At 48.0% G+C, this 27,780-nt stretch overlaps 1 protein-coding gene across 1 annotated transcript in view; it reads left to right on the top strand.

Moving 5' to 3' along the window:
* Positions 1–9,172: 9,172 nt before the first annotated feature.
* LOC102002634 (protein kinase C-binding protein NELL1) overlaps positions 9,173–27,780 on the top strand; it is a gene marked incomplete at its 3' end in the record, with an annotated part of 791,170 nt that continues 772,562 nt past the window's right edge. The window contains exons 1-2 of the mRNA XM_013354877.2: positions 9,173–9,685; positions 17,691–17,819. Coding sequence (XP_013210331.2) covers positions 9,631–9,685; positions 17,691–17,819 — 184 coding nt within the window. The remainder of the gene's footprint in view (positions 9,686–17,690; positions 17,820–27,780) is intronic.

Genomic DNA, 27,780 nt, shown 5'->3' with positions numbered 1-27,780 from the left:
GACTATGAGGTTCAAAGACATGCCATCTGGTGGAGAGGATTGGTCTTGGCTTCTTGAAATGGGTTGTTGGCATGTGGGGAAGGTAAGGGTCAGTGGGCTGCTGGGATGAACTTGCAGGTAGATGGAAGCAAACACAATGATAGTATGAGGGTCCAACAGAAGAGTTTAAGATGAGGTAACAGGGCTTGGGGATGTCTCAGCCAGTACAGTGTTTCCATGCCAGCATGAAGATCTGCTTTGATTACCCAAGACCCAAATGAAGAAGAATCCTAGCACTGGGGAGATGGAGACTCACTGGTTAGCCAGCCTAGCCGATTTGGCAAACTTCAGGCCAGTGAAAACACACATACACACACACACACACTACACACTTCTGTGCCTGTGCACACACATACACACACATGCAGATGATGGATGGACTTTGAAGGTATCATATATGCTGACAGAAAGTGGGACTAAGGTTGAAACACCAGTTAGAACTTGATAGTGCACAGACTCCCCTCCTCAGAGCACCGAGTGCGACATCTGTAGGGTAGTGGACTGGTGGTTCCTGCAAGAGCCATCTTGGGGATGATTATTCTTTCTTGGCTCAAGTTTTTTTTTTTTTAAAGATTTATTTATTTATTGTGTATGCATTATTCTGCCTACATGCTTGCCTGCAGACCAGAAGAGGGCACCAGATCTCATTACAGATGGTTGTGAGCCATCATGTGGTTGCTGGGAATTGAACTCAGGACCTCTGGAAGAGCAGGCAGTGCTCTTAACCACCGTTGGCTTATAATTTTTAAACAACTGATATTAAAGGATTGTCCCTGCTTCTTCTTTTCAACAGTGAACAGGGCCATGGCCAGCTTGCTGGCTCCTGCCGCTCTCCCTGGCTCTTTCTGAACATTCTTTTTTTTTTCTTTTTAATTTATTTATTTGTTAAAGATTTCTGCCTCCTCCCCGCCACCGCCTCCCATTTCCCTCCCCTTCCCCCGATCAAGTCCCCCTCCCTCATCAGCTCAAAGTTCCCTGACCTGTGGGAAGTCCAAGGACCACCCACCTCCATCCAGGTCTAGTAAGGTGAGCATCCAAATGGCCTAGGCTCGCTCCCCCAAAGCCAGTACGTGCAGTAGGATCAAAAACCCATTGCCATTGTTCTTGAGTTCTCAGTAGTCCTCATTGTCCACTATGTCTGAACATTCTTAATCTACACAGGGCCTTGAGGCAAGAGAAAAAATCAGTGGCTGCAGAGGCCACGTGCTGATACCCCACACAGCTGCTCTACTCTGAGAGGTGGCCAGGGGGCTGAAAAGTCCCCCAGGATACCTGTCTTTTCTTCTTAAGGACTGTCTGACTCTAGCCATGTGTGCTGTTACCCTGGCTTTCCTTCCCTCCTCCAGATCACACCCTTGTGATGTCCTCATCACGGGTGGGTTATGTATCTTGGCCCTTGACCTTGGATACAAACCTGGGCTTTGTTCAGTGGTTTGTGGGCAGAGGAGGCAGTGGCTGTCTGTGTCTAGACCTTTAAGGCCCCACTGGTTTTCTTCTTGGTGCCTCTTTGGACTTTGAGAAGAAGATAACATGGCTGTACCATGGCCTTCAAAGAGGAAGGGCAGCTGGGCTAACATCACAGACCTGCGCTGGCAGGAGGGCCAGCCCGCCTCCTGCAGTGTGCATCAGAATGGCTCATCAGTAGATGAACTGAACCCTAGGCAACCTGCAGCTATGCAAGACCCAATGCTTCGTGTTGCCAACAGCATGCATAGTTGGACACTGTTAATTCTTCTGAATATTAAGAGTTCCAAATAAATAGGTAGAGAAGCCGGCAGTGTGTTTTGTGGCCACTATGCATCAGTAGGCAGCGGGTGTGTGCAGAGTAGCTGTGAGAATAGGTTCTGTCAATAGGTAAATGGAAGTGCTACGTGGAGTTCCCAGGCAGGCACGTTCTCTTCCACTGTGTGCTATCTGGAATGCAGATGCAATGGCTGGAGTGCTGGCAGCCAAACAGAACAACAAGGCTAACAGCTGCGTCTAAGAAATGATGGAAAAGAGATCTGCAAGGACCTGGGTCCCCAAGAGCTTCATAGAGCAAGTGAAATAGCTTTAAATTGTCCAGCTCTAAAACGTTTACTCAAAACAGTGGTTATTTATCTGGGAATTTTTCCTGTTCTCTGACGCCAGATGGAATCCTTGTTAACACTACTACTTAATAAGACTACTGAGGTGGGGAGGAGGGGCCAGAGAACCACCCAGAAATGTGGAGGAGCTCACTGTCACTTTGTCAGCAAGAAGACGGTGTTTGGCTTTTGGCTGTGAGTAAGAGTCTAAAAGCATTGGAGATGGCAGAATCCACTCCATAGGCTACTGTGAGAGTGTGTTGCATAAAGCCTTCTCTCATCAAAGCCATTGCTCCCGTTGCCCACCCCACGGCTCTCTGCTCTCCAATAGCTCTCCCTTGCTTTGGGTGGGCAGACCTGTTCATGAGAGCTATATTTGACCCTTATGTTTTTACACCTCATTTTGTGGTGCTGGAGACTGAACCCAGCTCCTTGTGCCTGCTAGACAATTGCTCGATCACCGAGCTCCACCCCAGCCTTCAGTTCACACCGTGGTGAGGCAGGCAGGGTCTTTCCTATCTCACTGTGAATTGAAAGTATGCCATTCTCCTAGTTTGCCTGTAGAACAATGATAAGTGTGGTCCTAACATGTATGTATAAAGGATTGTTTAAGGCCTGGAAAAGAAGGCCAGGGTGAATTCTTTGCGCACAGCCCTGGATGGCAGGCAGAGAGAACCTTTCTGGATTCAGTTTAAATGGCACAGGGCTGCTGTCCCCTGGATCACCTCTTCTCCATTGTTTTGGCCATGGTGAGTGGTTTTTCTCTAGCACTCTGGCCTTTGAACCCACTTCCCTCTCTCCCATCCCATGCAGAGGAAGGAGGCAAACCCTTGGCCCTTCTTTCTTGATGAGGTCACTTCGCTTTCTGTTCTCACTCAGCTCAGCGGGCAGGCAGATGGCTGTGGCAGGGTCGAGCCTGGAGGGAGGGCAGATGGCCAGGCCGTTCTGGCTTTCACAGAAGGCTCTGCTCTCTTAGGACTCCCCCTTGTACTAATGAGAGGCCGTGTTGGTTTCCTGCTGAATTTCAGGTCTTGGGCAGGGGGTAGTGCTGTGGCTTGTGGTTGGTTTGAGGTCCCTAAAGACCTCCACAAGGAGAATGAATTCATAGGCTTCATTCAAGGACACATGGTATAGTTTAATAATGCAGGGTGTGCCTGGAGTTATCCTGCCTGAGTTGAGAGCTTGGCTCAGTTATTTATCAGGACCATGGCTGTTTCCATGTCTATAAAATAGGTATAATAATCCCATCTGCTAGTTAGGTTGTTTAGGGGGAACGCATGAGTTAATCCATTGCAACCACTCTGAGCATGGTCCTCCTTGGTCACGGACCCAGAGCTCAGAGGAGGAACAGCTTGCCCCGATCTGTTGGGCTGGATGACACCTGCTAACTTATCACTCATCCATACCTTGACTGCGTCCTTAGAAACCTGACCTTCACCTGAGGTTGTTGGTGTAATGAATTAGAACAGCCTCACTCATCAACACCTTGACTGCGTCCTTAGAAACCTGACCTTCACCTGAGGTTGTTGGTGTAATGAATTAGAACAGCCTCACCAGAAGCACTAAGGACTGTCTTTATCCATGGGTCTCTCTATAGATTCTTCTACCTATTTTCCCTACTGACCCACATCCAGCTCTATTTTAAAAGTGTCTGAAGCTCTAAGACTGGCTACAGCAGCTAAATAAGAAGAAAGGTTCCCTAATTTAGGTGTGATTGAAGTTGATTGTATCCATGAAAGAAAAGGTAAACCTTCATCAGCAGAGCCTAAATACCCACATAGGAACAGTGGCCCGGAGGATGGCACATCCATCCGACCCATCTCTGAATGCACACGCCTTTCAAGAACCGAAGGCACCTTCTCTTACCTGTGCTCCGGCTCCCGCAGGGCCCTTGGTGCCATACCTGTGGAGGAAACTTGGTTGTTGCTACACCTTCCTCGCTCCACCAGCAAACTGGTATTTTACTGGTGTCTGAGGGCCGTCCTAACTGAGCTGTTCGCGTCTGAGAACTTTGACTCTCAGAGATTTAGCCACTCCCAACTCTGAAGCTTTGGCTGTGAAATCAAGGGCTGTGGCTGAACTCTCTTTGAACCCTCTTGGGAGTATGCTGTCCCGCCCCTTCTAGTCCGTAGTAGCCCCTGCTCTTTGTAGTCTGCAGCTGCCTCTGTCTTCCCTTGTTCTTCCTGGTGTCTCCTCTGCTCTACTTTCCAGAAACAGGGAGTCTGACAGTCATATTAGATTGAGTTCTCTCTGATGGCCTCAGTTTAACTTAATCACATGTACAAAGACCTTGTTTCTACATAAGGTCTCATTCTCAGGCACCAGGGGCAGAGTGGGAGGCATACTCCAGCGTGAGATAACACTAGCCTCTCACTGCCGCCATTCAAAATATTTATTATTTATTAAAGTTTAATTATGTGGGTCTGTGTGTGTGAATGCACGTGTGAGTACGGGTGATTGTGGAGGCAGAAGAGGGTATCAGCTCCCCTGGATCTGGAGTTCCAGGCAGCTGGGCTATCTGATGAGGGTACTGGGAACTGAACTCGGGTCCTGTGTCAGAAGCAGTGGGTGCTCTTAAGGGCTGACTTTCCAGTCCTCCGTTTTCTCTCATTGTATAAGGAAATTGATCGTTTGCCCCTAATGTGAAGACATGCCAAGGCTGTTTGGACAAAGAGGACTGACTTAGGAAGGGGCGCTTCGAAAGCCACAAAAGAGGTGCATAGTTTTTCAATTTCGCATCTCCCCCATCTGTGCATGAGTTTGTATATTGACAAGGATGTCTCAGTCCTCCTCACTCTGTGGGAGCCACTGTTTCAAAGGAAGTCAGTTTAGAGCAGCCGCAGAGACCAACAGGACAAGGCAGACTGGCTGTTGCCTTGGTCATTGCCAACCAGAAAAGCCACGCCCTCTATGCTGGTTCTTGTGGCAAGTGTGTTGTTTCATTCATTCAATAAGCAAATATCAAACCTCTAGACTGTGCCAGGCACTGCTCTGGAGGAGAGACACTAAGGTGAACCAGAAAGATAAACCTCCTACTGTCAGGGCGCTTGTATTACAGCCGGAACACACAAGTAAATGTGTGGGTGATATTGTTTCCGGTAATCATACACAAGGAACGCAAACGAAGCTGAGGGCTATGGGGGTTGATGAGATACAGCTATAGGCAGCATGTTTCTAGGGAGCCAACTTTTTAGCAGAGATCCAAGAGTCATGTTCTAAAAGAACTGCGCAAGGTTTATGGATGTAACCTTCCAGATAGGAAGAAAACAAAGCAGATATTTAGTCTGTGGGAGGAACAGCAAGAAAGCCCACCCAGACTGAGCGAGGGCACAGGGGCAGAGAGCCGTAGGAAGCTGAGTAAGGGCCTTGAGAGGCAGTCAGATTGTTAAAAACAACAACAACAACAACAACAACACAGGGACAAGGGAATATGATTTGATAATTATCTTTACAAGATGGTGGGTTACCCCCTTTATGGCCATGCCACTATTGTACCAATGGGCACATCCTGTCTGGCAGACAGGTAGTGTAGCATGCATGGTTCACAGCTGGGTAAGAACTGTTGATGACAATGCTCTCCCAGTAGCCTGCAGGGTACCTTTCCAGGACTGTGAAAGCGCAGCCAGCAGACAGGACACTTCCAGCTCCATTCCAGCTTGATTACTTTGTGCCCTGCCACCAAAACATGAACTTGATACAGTTTTCTCCTCTATGGGTGACTGAATTGTAAGGGGCAAGTGTGGAGACAGTGAGAGCAGCTGGGAAGAATGAGAAAGGATCAGAGGGGAACCCCGGGGAGGCTAAGAAGACCCCCCCCCTTTCCTCATGGACTCTGCAGGATTTGATGGCTGGCATGCAGGCTGAGGGCTGTTGAGTGTAACTGTGGGCTATTTGATTGGATCACACAGTGAAGGCTAACCCTTCCCTGAGAAGTTAACAGGGAACATCTTTGGGCAGAGGGAGAAACCAGAATCCGAGAATCCTACTTGTTTGTGTTACAGACATCATTAAGGAAGTTTCCAAAAATAATTGGGGATACAATTTACCTGCCACATGACTTGCCCAACGTACACAATCCAATGGCTTTTTAGCATACTGTGAAGTCTCTGAGAGCCATACACCCATCAACCTTAGGACATTTTGTGATCCCCCTACCCCCGCCCCAGAAGTAAACCCTACATTCTTTCAGCCATTATTCCCCTGATCCTTGTCCCCTCTCCTTATATAGAGGCAACCACTCGTCAACTTCCTGTTTCTATAAGTTGTTTTTCTGGAGATTTCACAGAAATGGAATATATGTCACAATGTTGACTGACTTTCCTGAGGAGGAAATAAAGAGGGTGCAGACAGGCCGAAGAAAGATTCCAAGTCTAACTTGGTGTAACAAACGGCTTTCTTTAGCTTTACTTAGAGAGACAGAGGGACCCACAGGAAGTTTTACCACTGGAAAATTCCAGTCCCCAGCTACTCAGCACCCATTTTGTGGCATTTTGTCCCCAGCAGATTTAACACAGACCTAGGTTCAAGCTGAAAGTCTTGTGGCTGTCAGGAGCACCGTTATATGGCCACCTTCCTCCACTGGACATGGTCTATTCTCTGCACCTCAGAAACTCACTGGGCCTATTCTCTGCTGGCCCAACACCCCAAATCCTTACCTGAGGAGACTGGAGCACTTAGTTATTTAAAGAAGATTTATCATCTTGTTGAGATTGAAAAACCCCCAAGCCTAGTCTCCAACTTAAGATGTTTTTATGATCAACTAGGCCAGGGCAAAACTGGGTATCTGTGGGCGGCAGAAGCAGTCTTGAGACGGGTTGGTTGCACCCGCCAAAAAGGAAAAGCACCCAGTCCTTTGTGTAATCTATCAAAACCTGAGGGGGCACAAACCGGCTGAAACTGGCTTGATCTAGACTTGTTTTTGTCCTGATGTTGACCCACCCCATATGTTAATTTGAATTGACCAATGATGTTGCTGTTGCTATGCTTCCCCGTTATGTAACCCCGTGACCCTATAAATACTGAGTCTCCCTCAACTATTGTTGAAGTAGGCGCCTTCAACAATAAAAAATCCTCTTGCTGTTTGCATCCTTTGGCGGGGCTTATTGAGTCTGGGGGATCCTTCCCTGAACCCTAGAAATTAGGGTCTTTCAAGATTAACTCTTGTTACTGCTCATAGACGTGGAGCTGCAGAGCCGTGACAGAACATATGTCTCACTTAACTTTTGAAAATGAAGCACACTGAAACCCCATCCTACAGGACCAGAACACACAGTCTTGAAGATTAGGGCTCAAAAAAAATAATCTAAGCCACAGGTTCTCTTTGCTGGGTCCACTGTGACTCTGAGGTTTTCTGGGTCTTTGGAAATCAATAAGAGGAGCTTGGGAAGAACAGTTCAGAGAACCTAAAGGCTATGGAGTGGCTTTTACGACTGAAGGAGAGTTGGAGGGGTCATGGCTCTCACAGTGCAGCTTGGTATATGGTGTCCTTACTCAGGAAGCCCAGTAAGACACGGAAATCCTATTTCCTATAAAGTGTATGGTTTTAACGTTGGTGTTAGAGGCAACACACTCCGGGAATAAGGGTCTGCTCTGGGGCCAAGTTGGAGAGTAAGTGGCTGGGGAGGCAATTTAGTTGTTAGAGTGCTTGCCCAGAATACACAAGGCTGTGGGTTCCAATCTCAGCACCACATAAACTAGGTGTGGTGGCTCAGACCTATAATCCTAGCACTTAGAAGGAGAAGGCAGGAGGATCAGGGTTCAAGGTTTTCCTCAGATACATAACCAATAAAATTAAAGTTGGATATGGAGATATGGTTCAGTGATTAAAAGTCATAAATAAATGAAGAATAAATATCAGATACACATGTCACATAGCCTGTAATTCCGGCAGCAGGGCATCCAATATCTTCTTCTGATCTCCAACACAAACACACACACGCTCACACACGCACACTGGAGAGTAAGTTGAGCCTTGACACCATCCACTCTGTAACAGTCTAGTTAATCTGCACTGCAGAGGGCACTTTTCAAGCTGAGACTTACCATGCAGGATCCCTTTCGTCACCTGTCCAGGGAGAGTCGTATATGGAGTAAGTGGACGATGTATACACAATGTCCTGAAAAATGGAGCAGAGGTCAGAGGGACGTACAGGCAGAACCTTTCCTCTTCAGAAGCTGTGCCACTAAGTTTGTGATCTTCACTGGTTTCCTGGGCTAAAGGTGTGTGAAGTTAAAGCTATTGGAACACGGGGAATGTATAAACGCCAGAGAGAACCCTTGGGGGCGAAGCAGGGCTCTTTGGAGAAGTTAATCTTTTTTTCCTCTGGGATTCTGGAGAATGTATGGGTTTATGCACCTCAGAGTGGTGTTGGGAGAAGCTGGGGCCCACGGGGCTTCCAGTCACATGACATTTAACATATTGTGTAAACCAGAGGCTGTGGTCTTTCAGGTCCTGTGACTACAGAAGCCCTAGATAGCCGGCAGACAGGGACCATCCTAGGGCGGTTCGGTAATAGACAATCCTAGACTGGAGACACTCCTCCTCTGCTTGTCCACTGGTCGCCAGCAAAGCCCAGCTTTTCTCTCTACAGACTGGTACTCTGGTACAGGTCCCAAAGGGGGGGGGGAACCCAGAGAACCAGGTTTGGATAAAACCATCCAGAAAGTCACACAAGAGAGAAAGGAGGAAAAAAAATGGTTTAGAATTTCCCCTGTGTGGCAGCATTTGGCCTGTAGAAAGAGGCTTTGCAAAAACTCCTTAAATTGCAGCCATAGATTGCTTAAGCTCAGGGACTTGTTCCGTACCTTCCTTCTCAGTACCCTCCACCAGTACCCCTAAAAGCCAGCATTCAGTCACAGGGGCCTCTGGCCTGGGACAGACACAAAGTACAGGTGGCCCTTGGGAACCCAACCATCACCTCCTCCACCCCTCTTCCTATTCCTCCCCACCCACTTGCTGGAGTGAATCGTTAGTAGTTGTTTTCCAAGGGGCTGGGAGCACTCCGTGGCCCCTCCTACATCGTGTTCCCCCAGGGAACAAAACCCACGCACGCAGGCTGGGAGGCTTCGGACCCGGCGGGAATGAACTGTGGCAACTTGTGCAGCCCGCAGCGCGGCGCAGTGGCAAAGGCGGGGGCGTGAAGCCGCGCAGCGCCAGTAGCCAGGTTCCTCGCTGCTCGGGAGCCCCAGAGGCGAGAGGGATCCGCACAGGCGCCCAGGGCAACCTGCGGGAGTGGCGGAGCCCGGCGCTCCCGCCCTAGCTCAGGGGGAGCGCAGCCGCAGCGGGGTTCAGGGCCCAAGCCCCGCGCCGCCGCCGTCCGCGGTGGGGGGGTGGGCTGGGGGCGGGGCGGCCGGGGTTGCTTTCCCGGGCGCGATCCCTGAGCGCGGCACCCGGCGCTGCCGAGCCACCTCCCCTGCCGCCCGCCAGCAAGTTTGGCCGCTCCAAGCCCAGAGCGCCGCGGCTTTCTGAAGCATTGGTTTCTTGCTGGCGTTGGTGCACCCTGCTTGGCGGGGAGCCTCCGGAGCCATGCCGATGGATGTGATTTTAGTTTTGTGGTTCTGTGTGTGCACCGCCAGGACAGGTAAGCAAGGCTGGGCGTTAGGGTTATGGGGGGAAGGTGGTGGTGGTGGTAGCGCTCTTCGGGGATGCAGAGACGTGGAACCTAGCTCTAACCGGCTAGGGAAGGGCGGCAGCGTGCCAGCACAGCTCGGGATAACAGCGCTAGGGAAGATGCCCCCGTGAGCGTCCTCTTCCCTGGGGACGCAGCTGAGGGCATTCAGTGTGAGGGGTGCGGCCCAGTGGTTGCACCCAAGTGAGGCTAGCAGCCAGCTTCCCTGTTCTGGGGAGTCAGAACCCGCTGCAGCGCGCCCAGCGAGCCTTACATCCTTGAACTTGCAGCGTTCGGTGGACGCGACTGTCCCCGAGCTGCGGAAGTCCCACCCGCAGAACAGGGAGCGCTTGTAGCTAGCGGGCGCGGCCAGGGCCCCAGGAGCCGGACGCTGCGCGGGAGAGGGCTGCGGGAGAAAACGGGACCGGCGAGCGCTTCCGTGGCTCCTACATGGCTCCCTGAGGAAACTCCAGGAGTATTCTTCTCTACCCCTCTCCCAGCCCAAAGGACTGGGCGCACAAACATTAGAGGGGGAAATTGAACCAGTGGAGACAACCCAAGATTTTCTTGACCCCTAAATCTTGTTTCTCCTGCTATCATCAAAGGTTGCAGGGCGGAGACCGGGATCCAAGGGATTGGCCTGATGGCCAAGTCCCAACTAGGTTCTGCCTGTGGACGTGTGGTTGTGAGGACTCTTAAAGCTCTCTCCCCTCTTTCCTCTTCCACAGGCTTCCCTGACCCCAAGTCCCGGGGGTTGGAAAATGTAGCCTACTTTACTGAGCAGTATGTAGTAACTGTTAGGAGACAGGGGCGGGGTTAGGTGGGGGTAGGAAGTGGACCAACAGGGCCAAGAGTGGAAGGGGTAGTTTTTGGCAGCCAGACATCAGACTGCCTTCTTAGACGACAGACTTCCATTTGCCTGGCCATTTCCTTTCCCTCGGTAGCGTCTCTTTTATCACCCTTGTTTCCCCCTCTAGAGGTTCAGTCTCAGTTCCCAGGCCAGGCAGCTGGTTTACCTTGAGAGGACCGAGACCCCTTCTCCCCCTTTAATTGACTTAAAAAGTTCCCTCTTGCTCCAGGCGCACCCCTTGGGCTGTTAACTCCTCTCAGTTCTCAGGACCTAAGTGGATGAAGGCTTTCCTTTGCTTAATCCTAGAGTGATAAGGAAACGTTTCTCTAGGGACAAAAGAACCTCAGAGTCTTTCCGGAACTCCCTCTGCAGCCACTAGACCCAAGGCTGAGTGGAGCTCAGCACAGTTGCTTCTTGCAACGAACTAGCCCCAGGAAGATGAGGGCCCGACCTGCTAGTGCTGGGCTATCCTCTGGGAGGAGGAGAAGAGTCTTGAGCAGGGCACATCCTACAGGGAAAGGGAAGACAGGGAGCAGCCTGGTGGTCATTGTCGTATCTTTCCATATTATGACCCAAATGCCTACATCCTTTGTTTTTATTACTCATTTGAAAAGTTGCCAAAACCGTGTCCATGCAGGGCCAGGCTGAGTTTCCATTAGACTTCTGTCGCAGAGACCCCGAGGTAGAGTCCAACCAGTGGGTGGCTTGCTAGGCACTGCATACAGAGGAGATTCTGCTCTTGATGGCTGGGGAACTTACCAGCTCTGCAGAACTGCAAAGTATTCTTGTTGGCACCTGGTGATTGTGGAGGAGAAGTGGGCTGCAAGAAGTTGGTGTTCGGGACATACATGGGAGGGGAAGGTGGCTTCATGGCGGAGGGAGCGAGGAGGCTGTGCACCTGACAGGCTTTGCCCAGGCCTTGAGCTGAAGTATGAGTTGTGTCTTGAAGGCTTTGGTCCAGGCTCAAGGAAGCACTGAGCAAAGACAGGAACAACCTAAGGTTGTGACAACCCTCAAACAGTCCCCAAGGCAGGGCCAACCGTTGTGCTCCCCGGGAGTACTATCTTTCCTACATAAATTATTGGAAGAATTAAGGAAACAGAAGACATTGTCCCTTGCTTTGTATGTTTGGAGTTTCTTGTAGCTGGAGGGAGTAGCTGTGGGGAGTTTCGAAGCAGCCTCTTTGATCTTGCACAGGAAGCTCCATCCCCACACCCCACATCCCACATCCATCTTTAGGTTGCAAAGGCCGACTGGTGATTACTGTATCAGGCTCCAAACAGCTGCTTGGGAGAGTTTATTTGTCAAGCGAGACAATTGTTGTCTGGGATTTTAGCAGACCTAGAGGAAGTAAACATGTGGCCCACTTAGCTGCTCCGGTCTCCCTGGCACTTAATGGAAATGAGTAGATGCTATCTGACACATTTTAATTAAAGCAGGATCACAGTGCAGAGACAGCTTCCCATGCCACCGTCTCATAGCAGGTGCCGTGGGGGAAGCTGCTCACACCACTCTGACCCAGAGAACCTTTGGAGTACAGAGTGGAGACCTGGCGGGGTGCACCCTTCTCCAGCTCTGGGCTTTCCAGGCGCACTGGAGTGGCTGGATGGGTGGACTCATAGCACAGACTCAGGAGCATCCCACAGCCACAGGTTTCCTCCTGGAGCTTGGAAAGGCCACTACAATGAGCTCAGTGCTTAAGCCTTCCTTGCTTTCCAGTTTTTATTTTGGGGGAGGTCACTAGGGCAGAGAGTGAAGGGGGTACCCAAAGCATCCACATCCCCAGGTGTTCACTCAGGGCCTCCTGCTGCCCCCTGCTGGAAAGGAGAGATTTTTCTATTTGAGGCAATTCCCAGGTGGTTCAGCATGTGCCTCCCCATCCCCAATCCTATCAAGCAGGTGCCAGCTTGTAGAATCATTAAGTATATTCTTCTAGAATCTTGGTCTTCAAGGTATTAAGAAGGTACCTGGTTGGTGGTGGCGCACGTCTTTAATCCCAATACTCGGGAAACAGAAGCAGATGTATCTCTGTGAGTTCGAGGCCAGCCTGGTCTACAAGAGCTAGTTCCAGGATAGGTTCCAAAGCTACAGAGAAACCCTGTCTCGAAAAACCAAAAAAACATAAAAATAAAAAAAAAAAGAAAAGAAGAGATCAAGTGGCCATGCAATCCTGTCATTAGAGGAGGTTGTCACTCCGTCTGGTGTCACTTTGCTCTGCATGGACCGGAAAAGCAGCTGCTACCATGAGGTGGATTAGATCTGAAGTGAGCCAGACCCTGGGAGCTGTGCTTGGAAGCCTCAGTCCTGGGCATCAAAGGGGAACTGAAGGGCTTTGGGCTGGAGCGCTCCTTGGCCAGGGCTGAGGAGCAGCCAGCAGTGGCCCGGCAAACAGCAGGTAGCGCAGCTAGAGTGAGTTCTGAACAGCAGCTCTAGACCTCAAGTGCCTCTGCCACACCGACTGCTGCTTTCCGGCTCCGAAGATAGCTCCTCCCCAGGAGCTTTTTATCCGGCTTAATTCTAATGCCCGCTTTTAGCCATTTGTGGAACAGCTATGTCAAAAGTAGAAAACTTTAATATAGAGTTTTCTAGGAGATGAATGGCAGGGGCTGGCTGCACGGACAGCAGACAGAAGCCTGGAAATGGAACATGGTGGATGGAGCTAGCGTCTCTCGTGATGCAAGGTTCAGGAGAGGCCAAGAGGATGGCTCCTTACTGATGGGTTTCCTGATTCCCTATGCCATGTGCAATGTGTTATTCCATCAGCATTGGGCATTGTCCTGAAAGGGTCTAATTAAAAGCAGAGAACAGAGCTCCATCTGGAAGCCAATTGGTTTCTCTCTCTCTCTCTCTTTTTTCATTTGTATGGCTGGCATATCTTCATATAAAGAACAAAACGGTTTGCAGCCAGGAAAAGGGCCACCTGAGTTTCTTCTTTAACTTCTGCAGAGTGCAGGATCAAGGCTGGAATGGTTTGAGAGTTAGTCTTATGAGAGACATGTGAACCAAACCCCAGCTGAGTACTGTATGTAGCCTGAGCCTGTTTGTGAGGCTGTCACCCAGACCTGAGGTGTCAGGGAAGCCGCACTGTCCTTTCTACAGAGGAGGATACTGCGGTTCTCAGGAGTGCTAATTCCCAATGATAGAGGACTGGCATTTCCACAGTATGTTCTGGATCGAGTGCACTGTGTTCTCATTTGGGGATGGAGACTTGGGGATACTATTAGGGTGCTTTGTCAGTTCCACAGGGTCTGCTTGGGCACTCTTTAGGTTTGTTCCATTACAGACCCCCTTAGATGGAGAGACTTGCGTATTTTCAGGCTGACCAGCTTAGTGATTATCCGTTGCCACAATACAGCAAGTTACCTCAAGTTGTGACTTACAGCAACAGGTTGTGTTCAGATGCATGCAGGTGGGTCTGGTGTTGTGGTATGTAGGAGGGTCCAGCTGAATGCCCCTCCACATGTAGGCAAGTTGCCTGCCCTGTGTGTCTGCACTGTCCTCGTGGACTAGGGACCACTCCTAAGGCTATGATCTCATCATGGTGAAGAAGTCCCACCATGTGAGCACATTCAAGTCTTTGCTTCTGTAAACATTGTCACCGAAGGCCACCATAGCCAAGACCAGGTACACAGCTGAGATCAGAGCCGAGGAAGAGGTGGCCTCCATTCACTCCAGTAGAAGGAACTGTGAAGTCACACAACACGGAGAGAGGATGTGGAATGGGTTAAGATTGGAGGTCAGTTGTTCAGTCAACCATTGTGCTGGCTAGTGTATGTCAACTTGATACAACTGAGCGTTGTTTGGAAAGAGGGAACCTCAGTTGAGAAATGCCTCCCGAAGATCAGGCAGCAAGCAAACAAGCCTGTAGGTGATTTTTAAAATAGGTGATCGATGGGGGAGGGGCCATCTCATTGTGGGCAAGGAGAGCAGGGTGAACAAGCCATGAGGAGCAAGCCAGTAAAGTAGCGCCCCTTCGATGACGTGTAAGCCAAAGACCCCCTTTCCTTTCCAACTAGGTATTGGTCATGGTATTTCATCACAGCAACAGTAACCCTAACTAGGGTAACCACAGTCTGTCTTTTCATGGTCTTCCTTACTATGAGGACCATATACCCCATATACCAAATACATTACCTATTCTGAATTAAGAGCCTGTCCAATGCCAGGTCTTGCGGGAGGCTGCATGGGTAACAGAGATGCTTCACTCTCTTCTCTTGATGTGTGGCCAACAACACATGTACCAACCACTTACAAAGTTCCTGGCCAGATAAAGACAGCGGGGCGGTCCTCTGAGATCCTCTTTGATTTAATTTGTGCTGTATGGGTTCAGAACACTATAGATCAAACTGAAATATTAGTTCCTTTCCTGTCTCTTCAAGGTGATCATGGAGCGGCTGGCATCCAGGCTCCCAAGTCCTGACAGCAGGCTCGTGGGGCTGCCACTTGGGAAAACAGAAGGATATCTCTCCTAGTTTTGCTTTGCTCCACGCAGGCCCTGAGCAAAGTGAATGGAGCAGGCATGTAGCATGAGCAATAGCACACTGGTTTAAAGATAGACTGGCTTAACATAGATCCATATTTTAAATGCAAGCCATCCTCACACACCTCACAGCCCTTCAGTGTTAGCTCATTAGGAACAGATAAGATCCACGGTCCTTGTCGCCTGTCACAAGGTCTTTTGTCATCTGGCCCTTGCACTCCCTGGATGGTACTGTCAACTGAGAAGAGAGTCACCTGCAAAGAGAATATTTTTTTTTCTTTTTTATTTTCGAGACAGGGTTTCTCTGTAGCTTTGGTTACTGTCCTGGAACTAGCTCTTGTAGTCCAGGCTGGCCTCGAACTCACAGAGATCCGCCTGCCTTTGCCTCCCGAGTGCTGGGATTAAAGGCGTGCGCCACCACCGCCAGGCTGAGAATCTTTATAATTATTTTTAAATATTTACTTATTGTGTATGTGGACTGAGGCTGTGGGGAGATGCTGGCCATGGCACAAGTTTGGAGGTCAGATGGCAGCTTGTGGGAGTTGGTTCTCTCTTTCCACCATGTGGGTCATGAGGCTTGAACTCAGGGACTTAGGCTTGTTGGCAGATGCTCTTACCCACTGGCCCTTGAAGGGAGAGACTTAGTGAGTAATTTTCTTCATCAGGTTGGTCTGTGAGGGATTGTCTTGGTTGTTAAGTGATGCAGGAGGGCCCAGCCCATTCTGGGTAGCACTCTTCCCTGGGTAGGAGGCCTGGGCTGTTTAATAAAGCTAGCTATGCTGAGCCTGTAGGGTGCCAACAAGTGAGCCAGCAAGCAGGTTCCCCTATGGTTTCTGCCCTGATTTCCCTCAATGATGGGTTGTGAATAATGTTTTATCATATCAATGGAGAGAAAAGGAGAACACCTGCCTTTGATCTCTTTCTGCCTGTACCCATTCTGCTATAGCCCAGCCTATCCCTGTTTCTAGAACAGTCCATGGCGTTCCTGGCTTGCCCTCACTGTGTTCTATAGGTGGACATGCTTTTCTTCAGGCTTTGGCTCTGCTCCTTTAGCCAGGTCCTATTGCCCTGTTGAATTGTTTTCGATTCCAATACTTTCTGTATTTATTGCCAAAGTAGCCTCATTGTTTCCTCCCTCTCGGGATCAAAAGTTGCCTGAGAATGTCCTTAGTGCCCATCACATGTAGGATACCCAGTATGCTCTGCAGGCGGCCCGTGCTCAAACTGCTGATAAATGAATGCGCACAATGATGAGAGAGCTATCTTTGCGTCATGAGGTTTTGTAACTGGCTGCATCTCAGGACGAAATTCTCACTCTGAGCTTGGATGATGGGGCTCTTTAGGGGGGAGCCTGACAAAAATCAAGAAGGGAGTCCCGCGCCTTCGAATTAACCTAGTTGCTATCTTGACAATGATGGGCTTCAACTCCAAAGCACCCTTCTTGATTCTGCTTTCTAGTAGGAAAAGAGGAAGGGAAGGGTGCATTTCCTTCCCCTAATCTATATCGTCAGGAGGGGTAGGAGAAGGACAGGCGGGACTGTGGGGGTTTAGGAAGTCCTGATGAATATTCACTGAGTCTCTGTGGGACAAATTGGGTGCCTGTTCTCTGCATCCCGCCTGGGTGACTGCATTGCCATCAGAGGGGAGTTGACAGCTGTTGCTGATTAAAAATTTCCAACTGCGCAATCAGAACCCACCATTGAGATGCTAAGTGCAGCTAAGCAGAGTCTTCGTGAATGGCTTCAAACAACGGGCCCTCCGAGTGATCTGTAGCCTTATTAATATATGTAATTGGAAATCACTTTGCAATCATGAATGAGTCATTCCACCGAACACTCCCTGGGTAAGAGACACCCTCGGGGATCCGCCATTCCCAGACAAGGGGATTCAGGCATATTTCTTCCCTAGTAAGAGGTGTCAGGGCATCTAAGTTTCTATCTCGGAATCCTTGGAGGGGCATATGTGCCTGCTAGTCTGAGCATTGCCCTTTGCCGCCACCATTCTCCACTGTGTGCTGCAGGGGGTGGTTCCTGGGTGATAGGAATTGCTCCGTGCAGGGTTTGTTATTTGAGTCTGAGCAGGTTGTTTAGCGCCACAGTCCTCACCCACATCCCATCCTCACATATAAAAAGTCTAGGGACCCAAACTTTCTTCACAATTTATCAGGCAACAAAACTGCCCTGGGTTCAATTCATTTGGTGACAAAATGTGACCTAAAGGGATGCTGGGCTAATCAAGTCAATTAGGAGAAAGCATCGTTCTTCTTCAATCTAGAAATACCATAGATTGTGATCATGGGGCCCCAACCCAGCCTTTGCAGAGGATGTTACATAAAACATAGCATGTGCGCCGACCATGTTTCCTTCTCCACTTGTGGTACATTCTGAATTCTGAAAATTATTTGGCTCCAGGAGTTTGAGTGTGGGGTTAGCCATCTATAACAGAGTGGATCGCGGGAGGGTATGAAGAAACTGAGCCTTCAGAGGGAGTGTAGGGCAGAGTTGCTTTCTTTTCCTCCCTGGGGCGATTCCCCAGCCCTGCTCACTGCCTTCGATGAATCCCAGCCACGTCTCTCCTCTGTAATCTGCTCTGTGTGGATGGCAGCCTGTATTCTGTCTGCTAAACCTACCTGGTCTGTTTCTTCCCAGTCCTGGGCTTCGGGATGGACCCTGACCTTCAGATGGACATTATCACAGAACTCGACCTTGTGAACACGACCCTGGGGGTCACTCAGGTGGCTGGACTACACAATGCTAGCAAAGCGTTTCTATTTCAAGGTAAAAAATTTTTTTATCCTTCTTTGCATGGGGTGGGGGTGGGGGAGGGGGAGGAGGAGTCTGGGGGTGTGCTCTCCTTCCTGCGTTTGGGGATCCCCTTTGCTGCTTTTCTCGTGTTCTTCTCCTGAAGTGTGTGATTAACAGGGGGTGTTCTGAGAGTGGGGCGAGGCATGAGGGGGTATGGTGGAAAGATACGCGATCCAACAGCGAACTGTTCCCCCCAGGACTGTGGTGGAAGGACCCGTACGGAACGGTGTTGCAGAACTTTGAAGGCTGCTGATCAGTCGCTCTTTGCTTAGGGATGGTTTTTGTCCTGATAGTTTCTATCTTTGCTTGTACCTGTACCTGTGCCTGTCTTACCTGCGCGAAGAGCTTGCCCGTGGCTACATTCTCTTTGGGTGCAGCTTCCTCAGCTCTGCTTGCTACACACATCTGACAAGCCTCTGTAAAGCCAAGAGAGAGTAGTGCTGCAAAGCAGGGGCCCTGGAGCCCCAGTGACTGGAACCACCTTCCATCTTTGTCACTGTTGCCGGTGGGACTTAGCTTCTCTGTGCCTTGGTCTCCTCACCTCAGTGACAGATCCTGCAGCACCTCCCTAATGGGGCCTCTGCAACAATGCCTGATATGTGTGTGTGTGTGTGTGTGTGTGTGTGTGTGTGTATAACATATATATATATAGTGAACAATGACATTACAACATGCCAACAATAAAAAATATACATGTAGTCCCTGCCCTAAAATATAAGGCAGAAAACAGCAAACTCCAGAAATTGTTGTTGAATTACAGCAGCTTTACTTAACCACAGAGCAGATGCATATAGACTGTCAATTAAGAGTGATGCAGGAGGGTTTGATTCAGTTTGGGTGGGAGACAGTGGTCACCAGAGAAAGGTCACCTTGAAAATGGGCCAGGTCAGCTAGGACTTGGAAGCTGAAAGGACTGTCTGGGGTGGGGAGAGGTGGAAGTCTGATCTCTATGGGTAGAAGAGGTTATATGTAGAAAGGCCTTTAACAGAAGCCAATGGAAAGAGGTACAGCATAGCTGGAGGGTGGCCAGGGGCTGGAGAAGTAGGCACTGATGTTTGCCTTGGACCAGCAGTCAGGGTGATAGTTTGAAGGTGCCATGGGTTTGAGTATTCTGGTATTTGTGCAGTGTGCATTCAGGCAGGTGGGAGGCTGTGTGTGGAGTATTAGTTAAAGATGTGTTGCATCCTTTTATTTATTTATTTATTTTGTGTGTGGAGTATTAGTTAAAGATGTGTTGCATCCTTTTATTTATTTATTTAAGATTTCTGTCTCTTCCCTGCCACGGCCTTCCATTTCCCTCCCCCTCCCCCAATCAAGTCCCCCTCCCTCGTCAGCCCAAAGAGCAATCAGGGTTCCCTGCCCCGTGGGAAGTCCAAGGACCACCCACCTCCATCCAGGTCTAGTAAGGTGAGCATCCAAACTGCCTAGGCTCCCACAAAGCCAGTACGTGCAGTAGGATCAAAAACCCATTGCCATTGTTCTTGAGTTCTCAGTAGTCCTCATTGTCAGGTTTTATTCCATGCTTTTTCAGACCCAGGTCAGCTGGCCTTGGTGCGTTCCCGATAGAACATCCCCATTGTCTCAGTGTGTGGGTGCACCGCTCGCGGTCTTGAGTTCCTTGTTCGTGCTTTCTCTCCTTCTGCTCCAGATTTGGACCTTGAGATTTCTGTCCGGTGCTCCATTTGTTTAACTCTGTGAAGCTGTGTTACTTGACCTGTCTAAAACACCTGATTGGTCTAATAAAGAGCTGAACAGCCAATAGAAAAAGGACAAGTGGGGCAGATAGAGGGAATAAATAGAGAAGAAAAGAGAGAAGAGCGAGAAAAGGAGGAGAGGACGGGACCCAGTCACCTAGCCACACAGCCAGACACGGAGTAAGAAGCAAAGAAAAGATATACAGAAGCAGTGAAAGATGAAAGCCCAGAGGCAAAAGGTAGATGGGATAATTTAAGGAAATCTGGCTAGAAATGAGCCAAGCTAAGACCAGGTATTTATAAGAAAGAATAACTCTCCATGTGGGATTCATTTGGGAGCTGAGTGATGCCACCCCTGCCTCCCCAAAGAGCAAAGAGTAAGAGTAAGAAAATTCAACAACCAACTGCAGCCGTGTGCTTGCTTGTTAGCAGTTGTACGTTCGTCTTAGTGCGCTGGGGACCATTGCAGAGGTTAAAGTCAGAGAGTACTCATCAGATATGGGAGGAAGATGGCTCAGCATCTCCCTGTGAAAATGCCTGTGTTCTTCCAACACACCTTCCTTGGAAGACAACTGCGTTGGATTCTCATGGCTGTGACTGGTACAAACATCTTGAAGCAGGAAAGATGTATTTATCTCGGCTCACGGTTTTAGAAGGTTTTGTCCATCAGACCAGAGAAGCAAGGGTGGAACAGCCCACACCATGGCTGCCAGGAAGCAGAGAGTAAGCCAGGAAAGAGTGAGGACTAATATATTTTCAAGGCTGCACCTAGTAGTGGCCCACTTTCTCTAGCCAGGCTCCACTTCCCAAAGTTTCTATAGCTTTCCCAGATTACACCACCAGATGGGGAGCATGGGTTTAAAACATGAGCCCTTCGGGAAACATTTCATATTCAACACAAATAACAAAACTGTTATTTTAGAATTTCTGGACTGATATTATGGGATGTGATTTAAGATATCTGTCGTGTGGATAAGTAACAACTGTTAGGGAAACAGGAAATCTACAGATGTTGTTCAATTTCTTAGACATTTGGTGAACTATGTAAGCTGGTATGGCTCATAGGACACAGGCGGGGGTTATGTGCTTTGTTCTTTGCCTCCTGAAAAGCGAGATTTCCTGCCATTCACTATCTGCTAAGAAAACCTGGGTGCTCTGTGAGCTTCACGAGGGCACAGTTCCTGCTTGCCTAGATAGTTCTAGATCCTTAAGCTAGCTATTGTGCATGGTATATGGTAAGAGATTCATGGGCCTTTTGAGTTGGCTTAAAACCCTCTGCCCAGTGTACCCGAGAAGAGGCTTTTGCTTGCTCCCATGGTCATTCATTCGACCATGGAGCCCTGGGCTGGGTTTGCCTCTGGGATATCTTTCGGGTGTGGATTTTCAGCTTTATTGGTGGGAAGAGAAACTCAACTTTGGGAATTGGATGAGATATTTCTCTACTCCCTGAGCTCTTGTGATACCATGATTACCTGGATAGCCCAGGATGGTCCCTTACATCCAGTCAGTGTCTTGTGCCTGTAAAGGTTCCTTTATCACCTAAGGTGGTGTATTGACTGCTGTTAGTGATTAGTTCCCGGACCCCTTTGGAGAAGCATTATGTTGCAAACTGTATCCTCTACCCCCAAAGATTCATGTCTTTTATGACTGTCCTACATGCAAATTACAACCGTCTCGTTTCTATCCTTCAGCAGTCTTTATTATTATATTAATTAATTAATTAAGACAGGTATTCTCTGTGTAGCCCTAGAAGTCCTGGAACTCACTCTGTAGACCAGGCTGGCCTCGGATGCACACCTGCCTCTGCCTCCCAAGTGCTAGGATTAAAGATGGCCACCATCACTGCCTGGCCCTATCATAATGCTTAAAGCCTCAGCTCAAAGCCCCAAATCTGCTTTAGTCTTACTTGCAAAGAATCCTAAATCTCACTCTTGAGTAATTTAGATCAGATGTGATGAGACCGCACTTGGGTTGGAATTTCCTTCCATCTGTAGGTCTGTGGAACTGGAAAAGAAAGCCAGCCATTTCCGAAAGAAAAGGAAGAACAGTTACAGACATACCTGTTTAAAAGGGGAAGGAATAAAGGGGCTGCCATCCCCCATTGCTTTGGGGCCCAGCAGCACCAACTCCACTGAGTTTCAAAGCTTTAGGAGAACCTCTGCTTCCTGTCTGTGGCCCAGCCCTCTGGGACCGCTTTCCTTTCGCATGAAGGAGAGCATGTGTCTGCAGCAGTCTATCAGCCTGTTTCCTGTTGGTAGAGTTTGGGGGGGCCGATCTTGTGAGCCCTTATTTATTTTGTTCTTTTATGTTTTTTCTTTCAGTTCAAGTTGGTGATGTTTCTGCCAGTATAAAATTCTCAGCAATATTTTAAACTTTATTTTTTATTATCTTTAACATCATCTTCTCTGCGTGTTTGTGTGTACATGTGTGTTCATATGCACACGGATGTGGAGGTCGGAGGTCCATGTCAAGAGTCTTCCTTTATGATGCTCCACTAATTCTTTTTGAGTGGGGGTTTCTACCTGAGCCCAGAGCTCACTGACTGGCTATGCTGGCTGAAGTCCAGAGCTCCCTGATTGGCTAAACTTGCTGGAGCCCAGAGCTCACCCACTGGCTATACTTGCTGGAGCCCAGAGCTCGCTGATTGGCTATACTGGCTGACGAGTGAGCTGCAGAGATCCACACACCCTTCCCTGCCTTTCTTAGGTCTGTGGTTACAGATATGCACTGCCTAGCTGGCTTTCTACAGTGCTACTGGGGTTCTGAACGCAGGTACCTATGCTTTCATGGCATACTCTTTACTGGCTGAGCCATCTCTCTAGTCCCTATTTTTAAATTTTGAAGCAAGGTTTCACTATTCAACCAAGGCAGGCCCGGAATTTGAGATCTTCCCTCCTCAGTTCCCTAAGTGTTGGAATCACAGACACGTGCTTTGGGAATATTTTGATAAACAGTAGTTGAACACAGCGCAACTACGTACAGAACTGCATTTCGGCACTCGTGTCCAGCATATGAAGATCAGATCAGGCTCATTGCATGGCCATCACACCAGCCATCTATTGCTATTCTGTTCTGGAAACATTCAAAATCTCTTCTACTAGTTATTTTGAAGTATTTAATATTTCCAATCATGGTTATCCTACTTTCTGCAGAACGTTAGATGTCACTCTGCCTAACCAACTGCATTTACTGTTGGGTCCTTAGTCTTCTCCCTAGGCTCTGGGAAGTACTTTTCATGCTCTGTTCTGTAGGATCCGTTTCTCAGTTTTCATAGAATGCTGAGCCTGCTGTATTTATCTTTTTGTTACCGACTTATTTCACTTAACACGTGTCCTGGATATCAAGCTATGTTACTACATGTATCAGAATAGCAGCATCAATATTCTGTTGTATGTGTATATACACACATGTATGTATGATTGTTTTTCCACCCATTTATCTACTGATGGACACCTAGGTGGGCTGTGTTAATCTATTGTTGGACACCTAGGTGGGCTGCATTTATCTATTGATGGACACCTAGGTGAGCTGCCTGTCCTAAGTGCTGTGAGTGTGAGTGTCTGAGACTATGAGTAGGGACGCTTCCAGATGTGTGATTGCCGGGGCCCATTTTAGTGATCTCTCTTTCCTTCTGTGTTTGAGAGAGGGTATTGCTGTGTGGGTCAGTCTGCTTCCAGGGTCTTCTGAGTGACCCTCCAGTCTCTGGAGCAAGTGGACTCCAACTCTTCCCTTTACAATGGCTGTAGCAATTTATATTTCTATACAACATATGAGAACTTCCTTGGAAAGATTTTTTTTTGTCTTTTGGTAATAATTAGTGATTTGGGCTTCCTTTCATACACTTGACTACATAGATTCTTTTGATAAATGTTTATTGGAGTCTTTGGTCTACTTTTTAAAAATTGGCTTCTGTTATTATTATTATTTTTTGGCTGTATTTGAGTTCCCTTTCTGTTGAGTGTATAAACCCCTGTTGACTAGTTCTCAAATACTTACCTTATTCTGTCTGTTCTCTTTCTTTGGTGGCTTATTTACTGTCATGGGGAGAGGATCCACTGATGGCCGCTTTCGCCTTTGCTGCCTTTACTGTTGAGCTGCTGACCCAGTCATCCTTGTCTGATTCAGTGTGCCAAAGGTCACCTCTCTTTTCCTCTAGCAGCTTCCAGTTTACATCTTCCAGTTAATTCTTCGGTCAACCTTGATTTGATTTTCATATTTAATGAGAGCTGGGGGTTTCTTTTTCTTTCTTTTATCCTCCCGTTTTCTCTGCCCCCCTTCCCTCTTCTTCTTCTGGCTTCCAGTTTTCCCAGCATCACTTACTGAGGAAACATTCCTTTCCCTAACGTGCGCTCTTTCTGCCTTTGTTGAGAGTCGGTTGCCTGAGGAAACCTGGGTTTATCTCTGAGTGCTATATTCTGTATTTTTTATTCAGGTGTCTGTTTTTATGCCAAATGTCATGCTGTTTTAGTTAATATATATTCTTAGTATGCCTAAAAATCTCAGGATTCTTTAAGGTCTCCTGTCTGTGAGATAGGAGTCTCTTCCACACATCTTCCTACCTCTAGTTCCATCACCCAGATGGCTGAGGTGGCCCAGGAATCCCCCTCGATCTCGTCAAAGAGATCTCTGGGCGATGAACTTTTCTGATCTTTTAACCCTTTAAAGAAACTACCAAAAACTGTCCCATAACACTTGGCCTCCCCTCCAAAGTGATCTGCCCCCAAAGACAGCCTTGTGTTGTCGTCTTCTGTGAAGGAGATGGGCTGAGAGTTCCCAGACCATCAGGTCTTCATTCCTCTTGACTTAGCAGTTCTTGCCTCGACCTCCCTCTGGCTTCTGACATTCCACACAAGCAGCAGGAATACAGACCACCTCTGCAATCCCTTCAGCTACTCATCCCCACTCACCGTTGGCAGGAGTCCTTTCCAGGTCACTGCCAGGCGAAACTCACTCTGCCTTTCGGCTGCCATCCGAAGGCTCCCTGTTTTCTGGTCGGCCACATACTCCTCACTCCCTTCTCAGCCTCCGGCAGCAGCAGCAGCCTTTGAACGCTCACAGTGGTACATATAGTCATACACGCTTAACAACAATTAAATATTCTCCGAGGCAGGCAGGCTCTCTCCTGTGTTCTCCACTTTCTTCTCAGAGTTTCTGTCAACAGTCTGTGGGAGGCGTTTTCCCACTACACTCTTCTTCTTGACTGTTCCTATTACCCAAGCCAAAGCCTTTCCCAAATGTTTTTCTGTTGGCTGCAGCAGTACCCCAGTTTCAGACACATATAATTGGTGCTGGGAAACCACAGCCGTGCGGCGACACACAGATTACTAGAAATGGGTTAAATTGAGAAGTAAGAGTTAGTCAATAAGAAGCTAGAGCTAATGGGCCAAGTAGTGGATTAATTAATACAGTCCCTGTGTGGTTATTTCAGGGTTAAGCGGCCAGGACAAACGAGCGGCCTCCTGACAACACTGTGCCATTTATTTGCTGCCACTCTAACAAATGACCCCAAATTTAGTTTCTTCAGCATGGAATTATCTTAGAGTTCTGAAGGCCATGATTTTATGACCTTTCTGGGGCTCATGCTGGGGTACTGGAGAGCTGTGCCCTTCCTGGATAACCAAGCCTTTCCCACATTCCATAGCTATCACCCTACTGGACTTGATACAGTGCTCCAGCGGGCATGTCTGTTTGTTGTTGCATCAGCTCCTCTCTCTCTCTCTCTCTCTCTCTCTCTCTCTCTCTCTCTCTCTCTCTCTCTCCATACTGTCTTCTTCGGCATTTGTCTGCCATCCCTCTCTCTCCTCTGCCAGGACTTTGACGATCCCACGGAAATCACTCAGATGCACCATATCCAACAATGGCCTTATTTCAAGACTGATGAAGTAATCATATATTGAGAGTTTCCCCTGTCAGCAGGATGGCTTATTTACCTGGTGAGGGCAGTGTGGACATCTTTGGGAAGAGGCTGTACTGACTACTCATTGCTGGATAGAAATGTGGGCGCCAGTGTGTTCTGAGTAGCTCAGCTGAATCTCCCTCTGTGGCGAGAACAGTTCAGTAGAAATATGCAGTGGGGGTACCTCATGTTTCAGAGGAGCCACGTGAGAAAGGCAAAAACCAGCAAGTAAAATCAAACATGTGTTTCATGGTGTCCTCACTTCAGCATACAGTTGACGTGAAGTCACTACTAAGATGTTTTACCCTTTGTTAATGAAGTCTTCGAAATTAAGACATTATCTTTGGGTGCTAAGTTTTCACCTGAAATAATCAATATGTATTAGACTTTATAAAATTTAAACCCAAAACCAGATTTAATAGATTATTCTATTAAAATATTAGATCAGCACTTAGCCATCTCTATTGAGGTGTGATTGACAGGATAAATAAACTGTGCATATTCAAGCAGGATGATGCTGTTCTGACGTTGAGGACACCTGTGATACCATCCCACAATTAAGACATCATCTCTGTATCCCAATCACCCCTCATCTCTATCTCCAGAACCTGCTGTTCTGCTATCATTATAGATTAATTTACATCTCTCTAGAACTTTCCACAAATAGAATCTTACGGTATGTAGATTTCTGGTCTGAATTTCTCACAGTCATTACAGTTATTTTGAGATGTGGTTTTAAGGTACTTTCCCTAGGTTTTCCCTTTTGTTATGGGATTTTTTTTTCCGTTTATTTATTTATTAAAGATTTCTGTCTCTTCCCCGCCACCTCCCATTTCCCTTCCCCTCCCCCAACAAGTCCCCCTCCCTTGTCAGCCCATAGAGCTATCAGGGTTCCCTGCCCAGTGGGAAGTCCAAGGACCACTCACCTCCATCCAGGTCTAGTAAGGTGAGCATCCAAACTGCCTAGGCTCCCACAAAGCCAGTATGTGCAGTAGGATCAAAAACCTACTGCCATTGTTCTTGAGTTCTCAGTAGTCCTCATTGTCCGCTATGTTCAGCGAGTCCGGTTTTATCCCAGGTTGTTATGGGCTGGTTTTATGTCAACTTAACATAGGTTAGTCATTTGGGAAGAAGGACTCTTCAGTTGAGAAAATGTCGCCAAAAGATTTGCCTGTAGGCAAGTATGTAGCACATTTTCTTGATTAATGATTGATTTGGGAGCACCCAAGTCACTAGGAGTGTTGGCTCCCCTAGACTGGTGGTCCTGGGCTATAGAAGATGGCAGGTTAAAAGTAAGTCAGTAAGCATCACTGACTTCCCTGGATGGTAGACTACATGCTTGATATAAAATAAAGCCCTTTTCTCCTCAAATTGCTTTCTGTTGTGGTCTTTATCACTGTAATAGAAAAGTAACTGAGACATTATTTATTAATTTATTCCATGAAGATTTATTTTTATTTTACATGTGTGAATGTTTGTCCACATGTGTATCTGTGCACCACCTGCATGCAGTTCCTCCAGTGACCAGAAGAGGGTGGTGGAGTCTCTGGCGTTTACAGGTGGTTGTGAAGCATCGTTTGGATGCAGAATCTTCTGGAAGATCCGGCAGTGCTCTTAGTTTTTGCACCATCTTTGCAGGCCCCATTCTTACTATTTTCATTCAACCAGCCAATCATTTAAATCAATTCAAGAAAAAGGTCTATCTTCTGTTTATCCTTGTCCATGTGGTTACTATTTTCTCTATCTCGTATCCTGTGTGTAAATTTCTGCTTTTAACGTTTCTTAGAATGCAGACTTCCTGGTGCTGAATTCCTCTGGATTTTATACGTCTGAGACAGTCTTTATGTTTCCTTCAGATTTGAAATACTTTGTTGCCGAGCATAAACCTCTGGGTTGTCAGGCTGTTTTCTCTCTTTCTTATTCAGGCTGTTCCCAGCGCAAATCTGCTGTGTCACCGGGCTTCTCCTATGGATAATGTTCCTCTCTTCCATTACTTCCCAAGCATTTCTTGTTACTACCAATTTTAAACATTTTGTTTATGATGTATAGTACTGTAAGCATTACCATATTTCTTCTGTATGGGACTGATTGAGTTTCAGCAAATCTAAAAACTGTGGCCATTTAAAAACTTTCAACCTCCCCTGAGACGCACCCCTACTTGTTTACGCACCCAACTGTGTGTCCTCTTTTAGTTTTCTTAACCCCATCAAGTCCAATTTGTGCTGCTCATATATTTTTGGATGTGTGCGCATCCACTGGAGTGCCGTCAACCTTCTGGCTGTCAAACCTGTAAAGAAACTACGTCCTCCGGCAGCTATGGGGTGGGACTGTATGCCTCCCTCCC

This window comes from Microtus ochrogaster, unplaced genomic scaffold, assembly GCF_000317375.1.
Source record: "Microtus ochrogaster isolate Prairie Vole_2 unplaced genomic scaffold, MicOch1.0 UNK76, whole genome shotgun sequence".
In the NCBI taxonomy this organism is placed as follows: domain Eukaryota; kingdom Metazoa; phylum Chordata; class Mammalia; order Rodentia; family Cricetidae; genus Microtus; species Microtus ochrogaster.
Note: the sequence above shows the minus strand (reverse complement) of the source record. Positions and strands in the feature narration are given on the sequence as shown.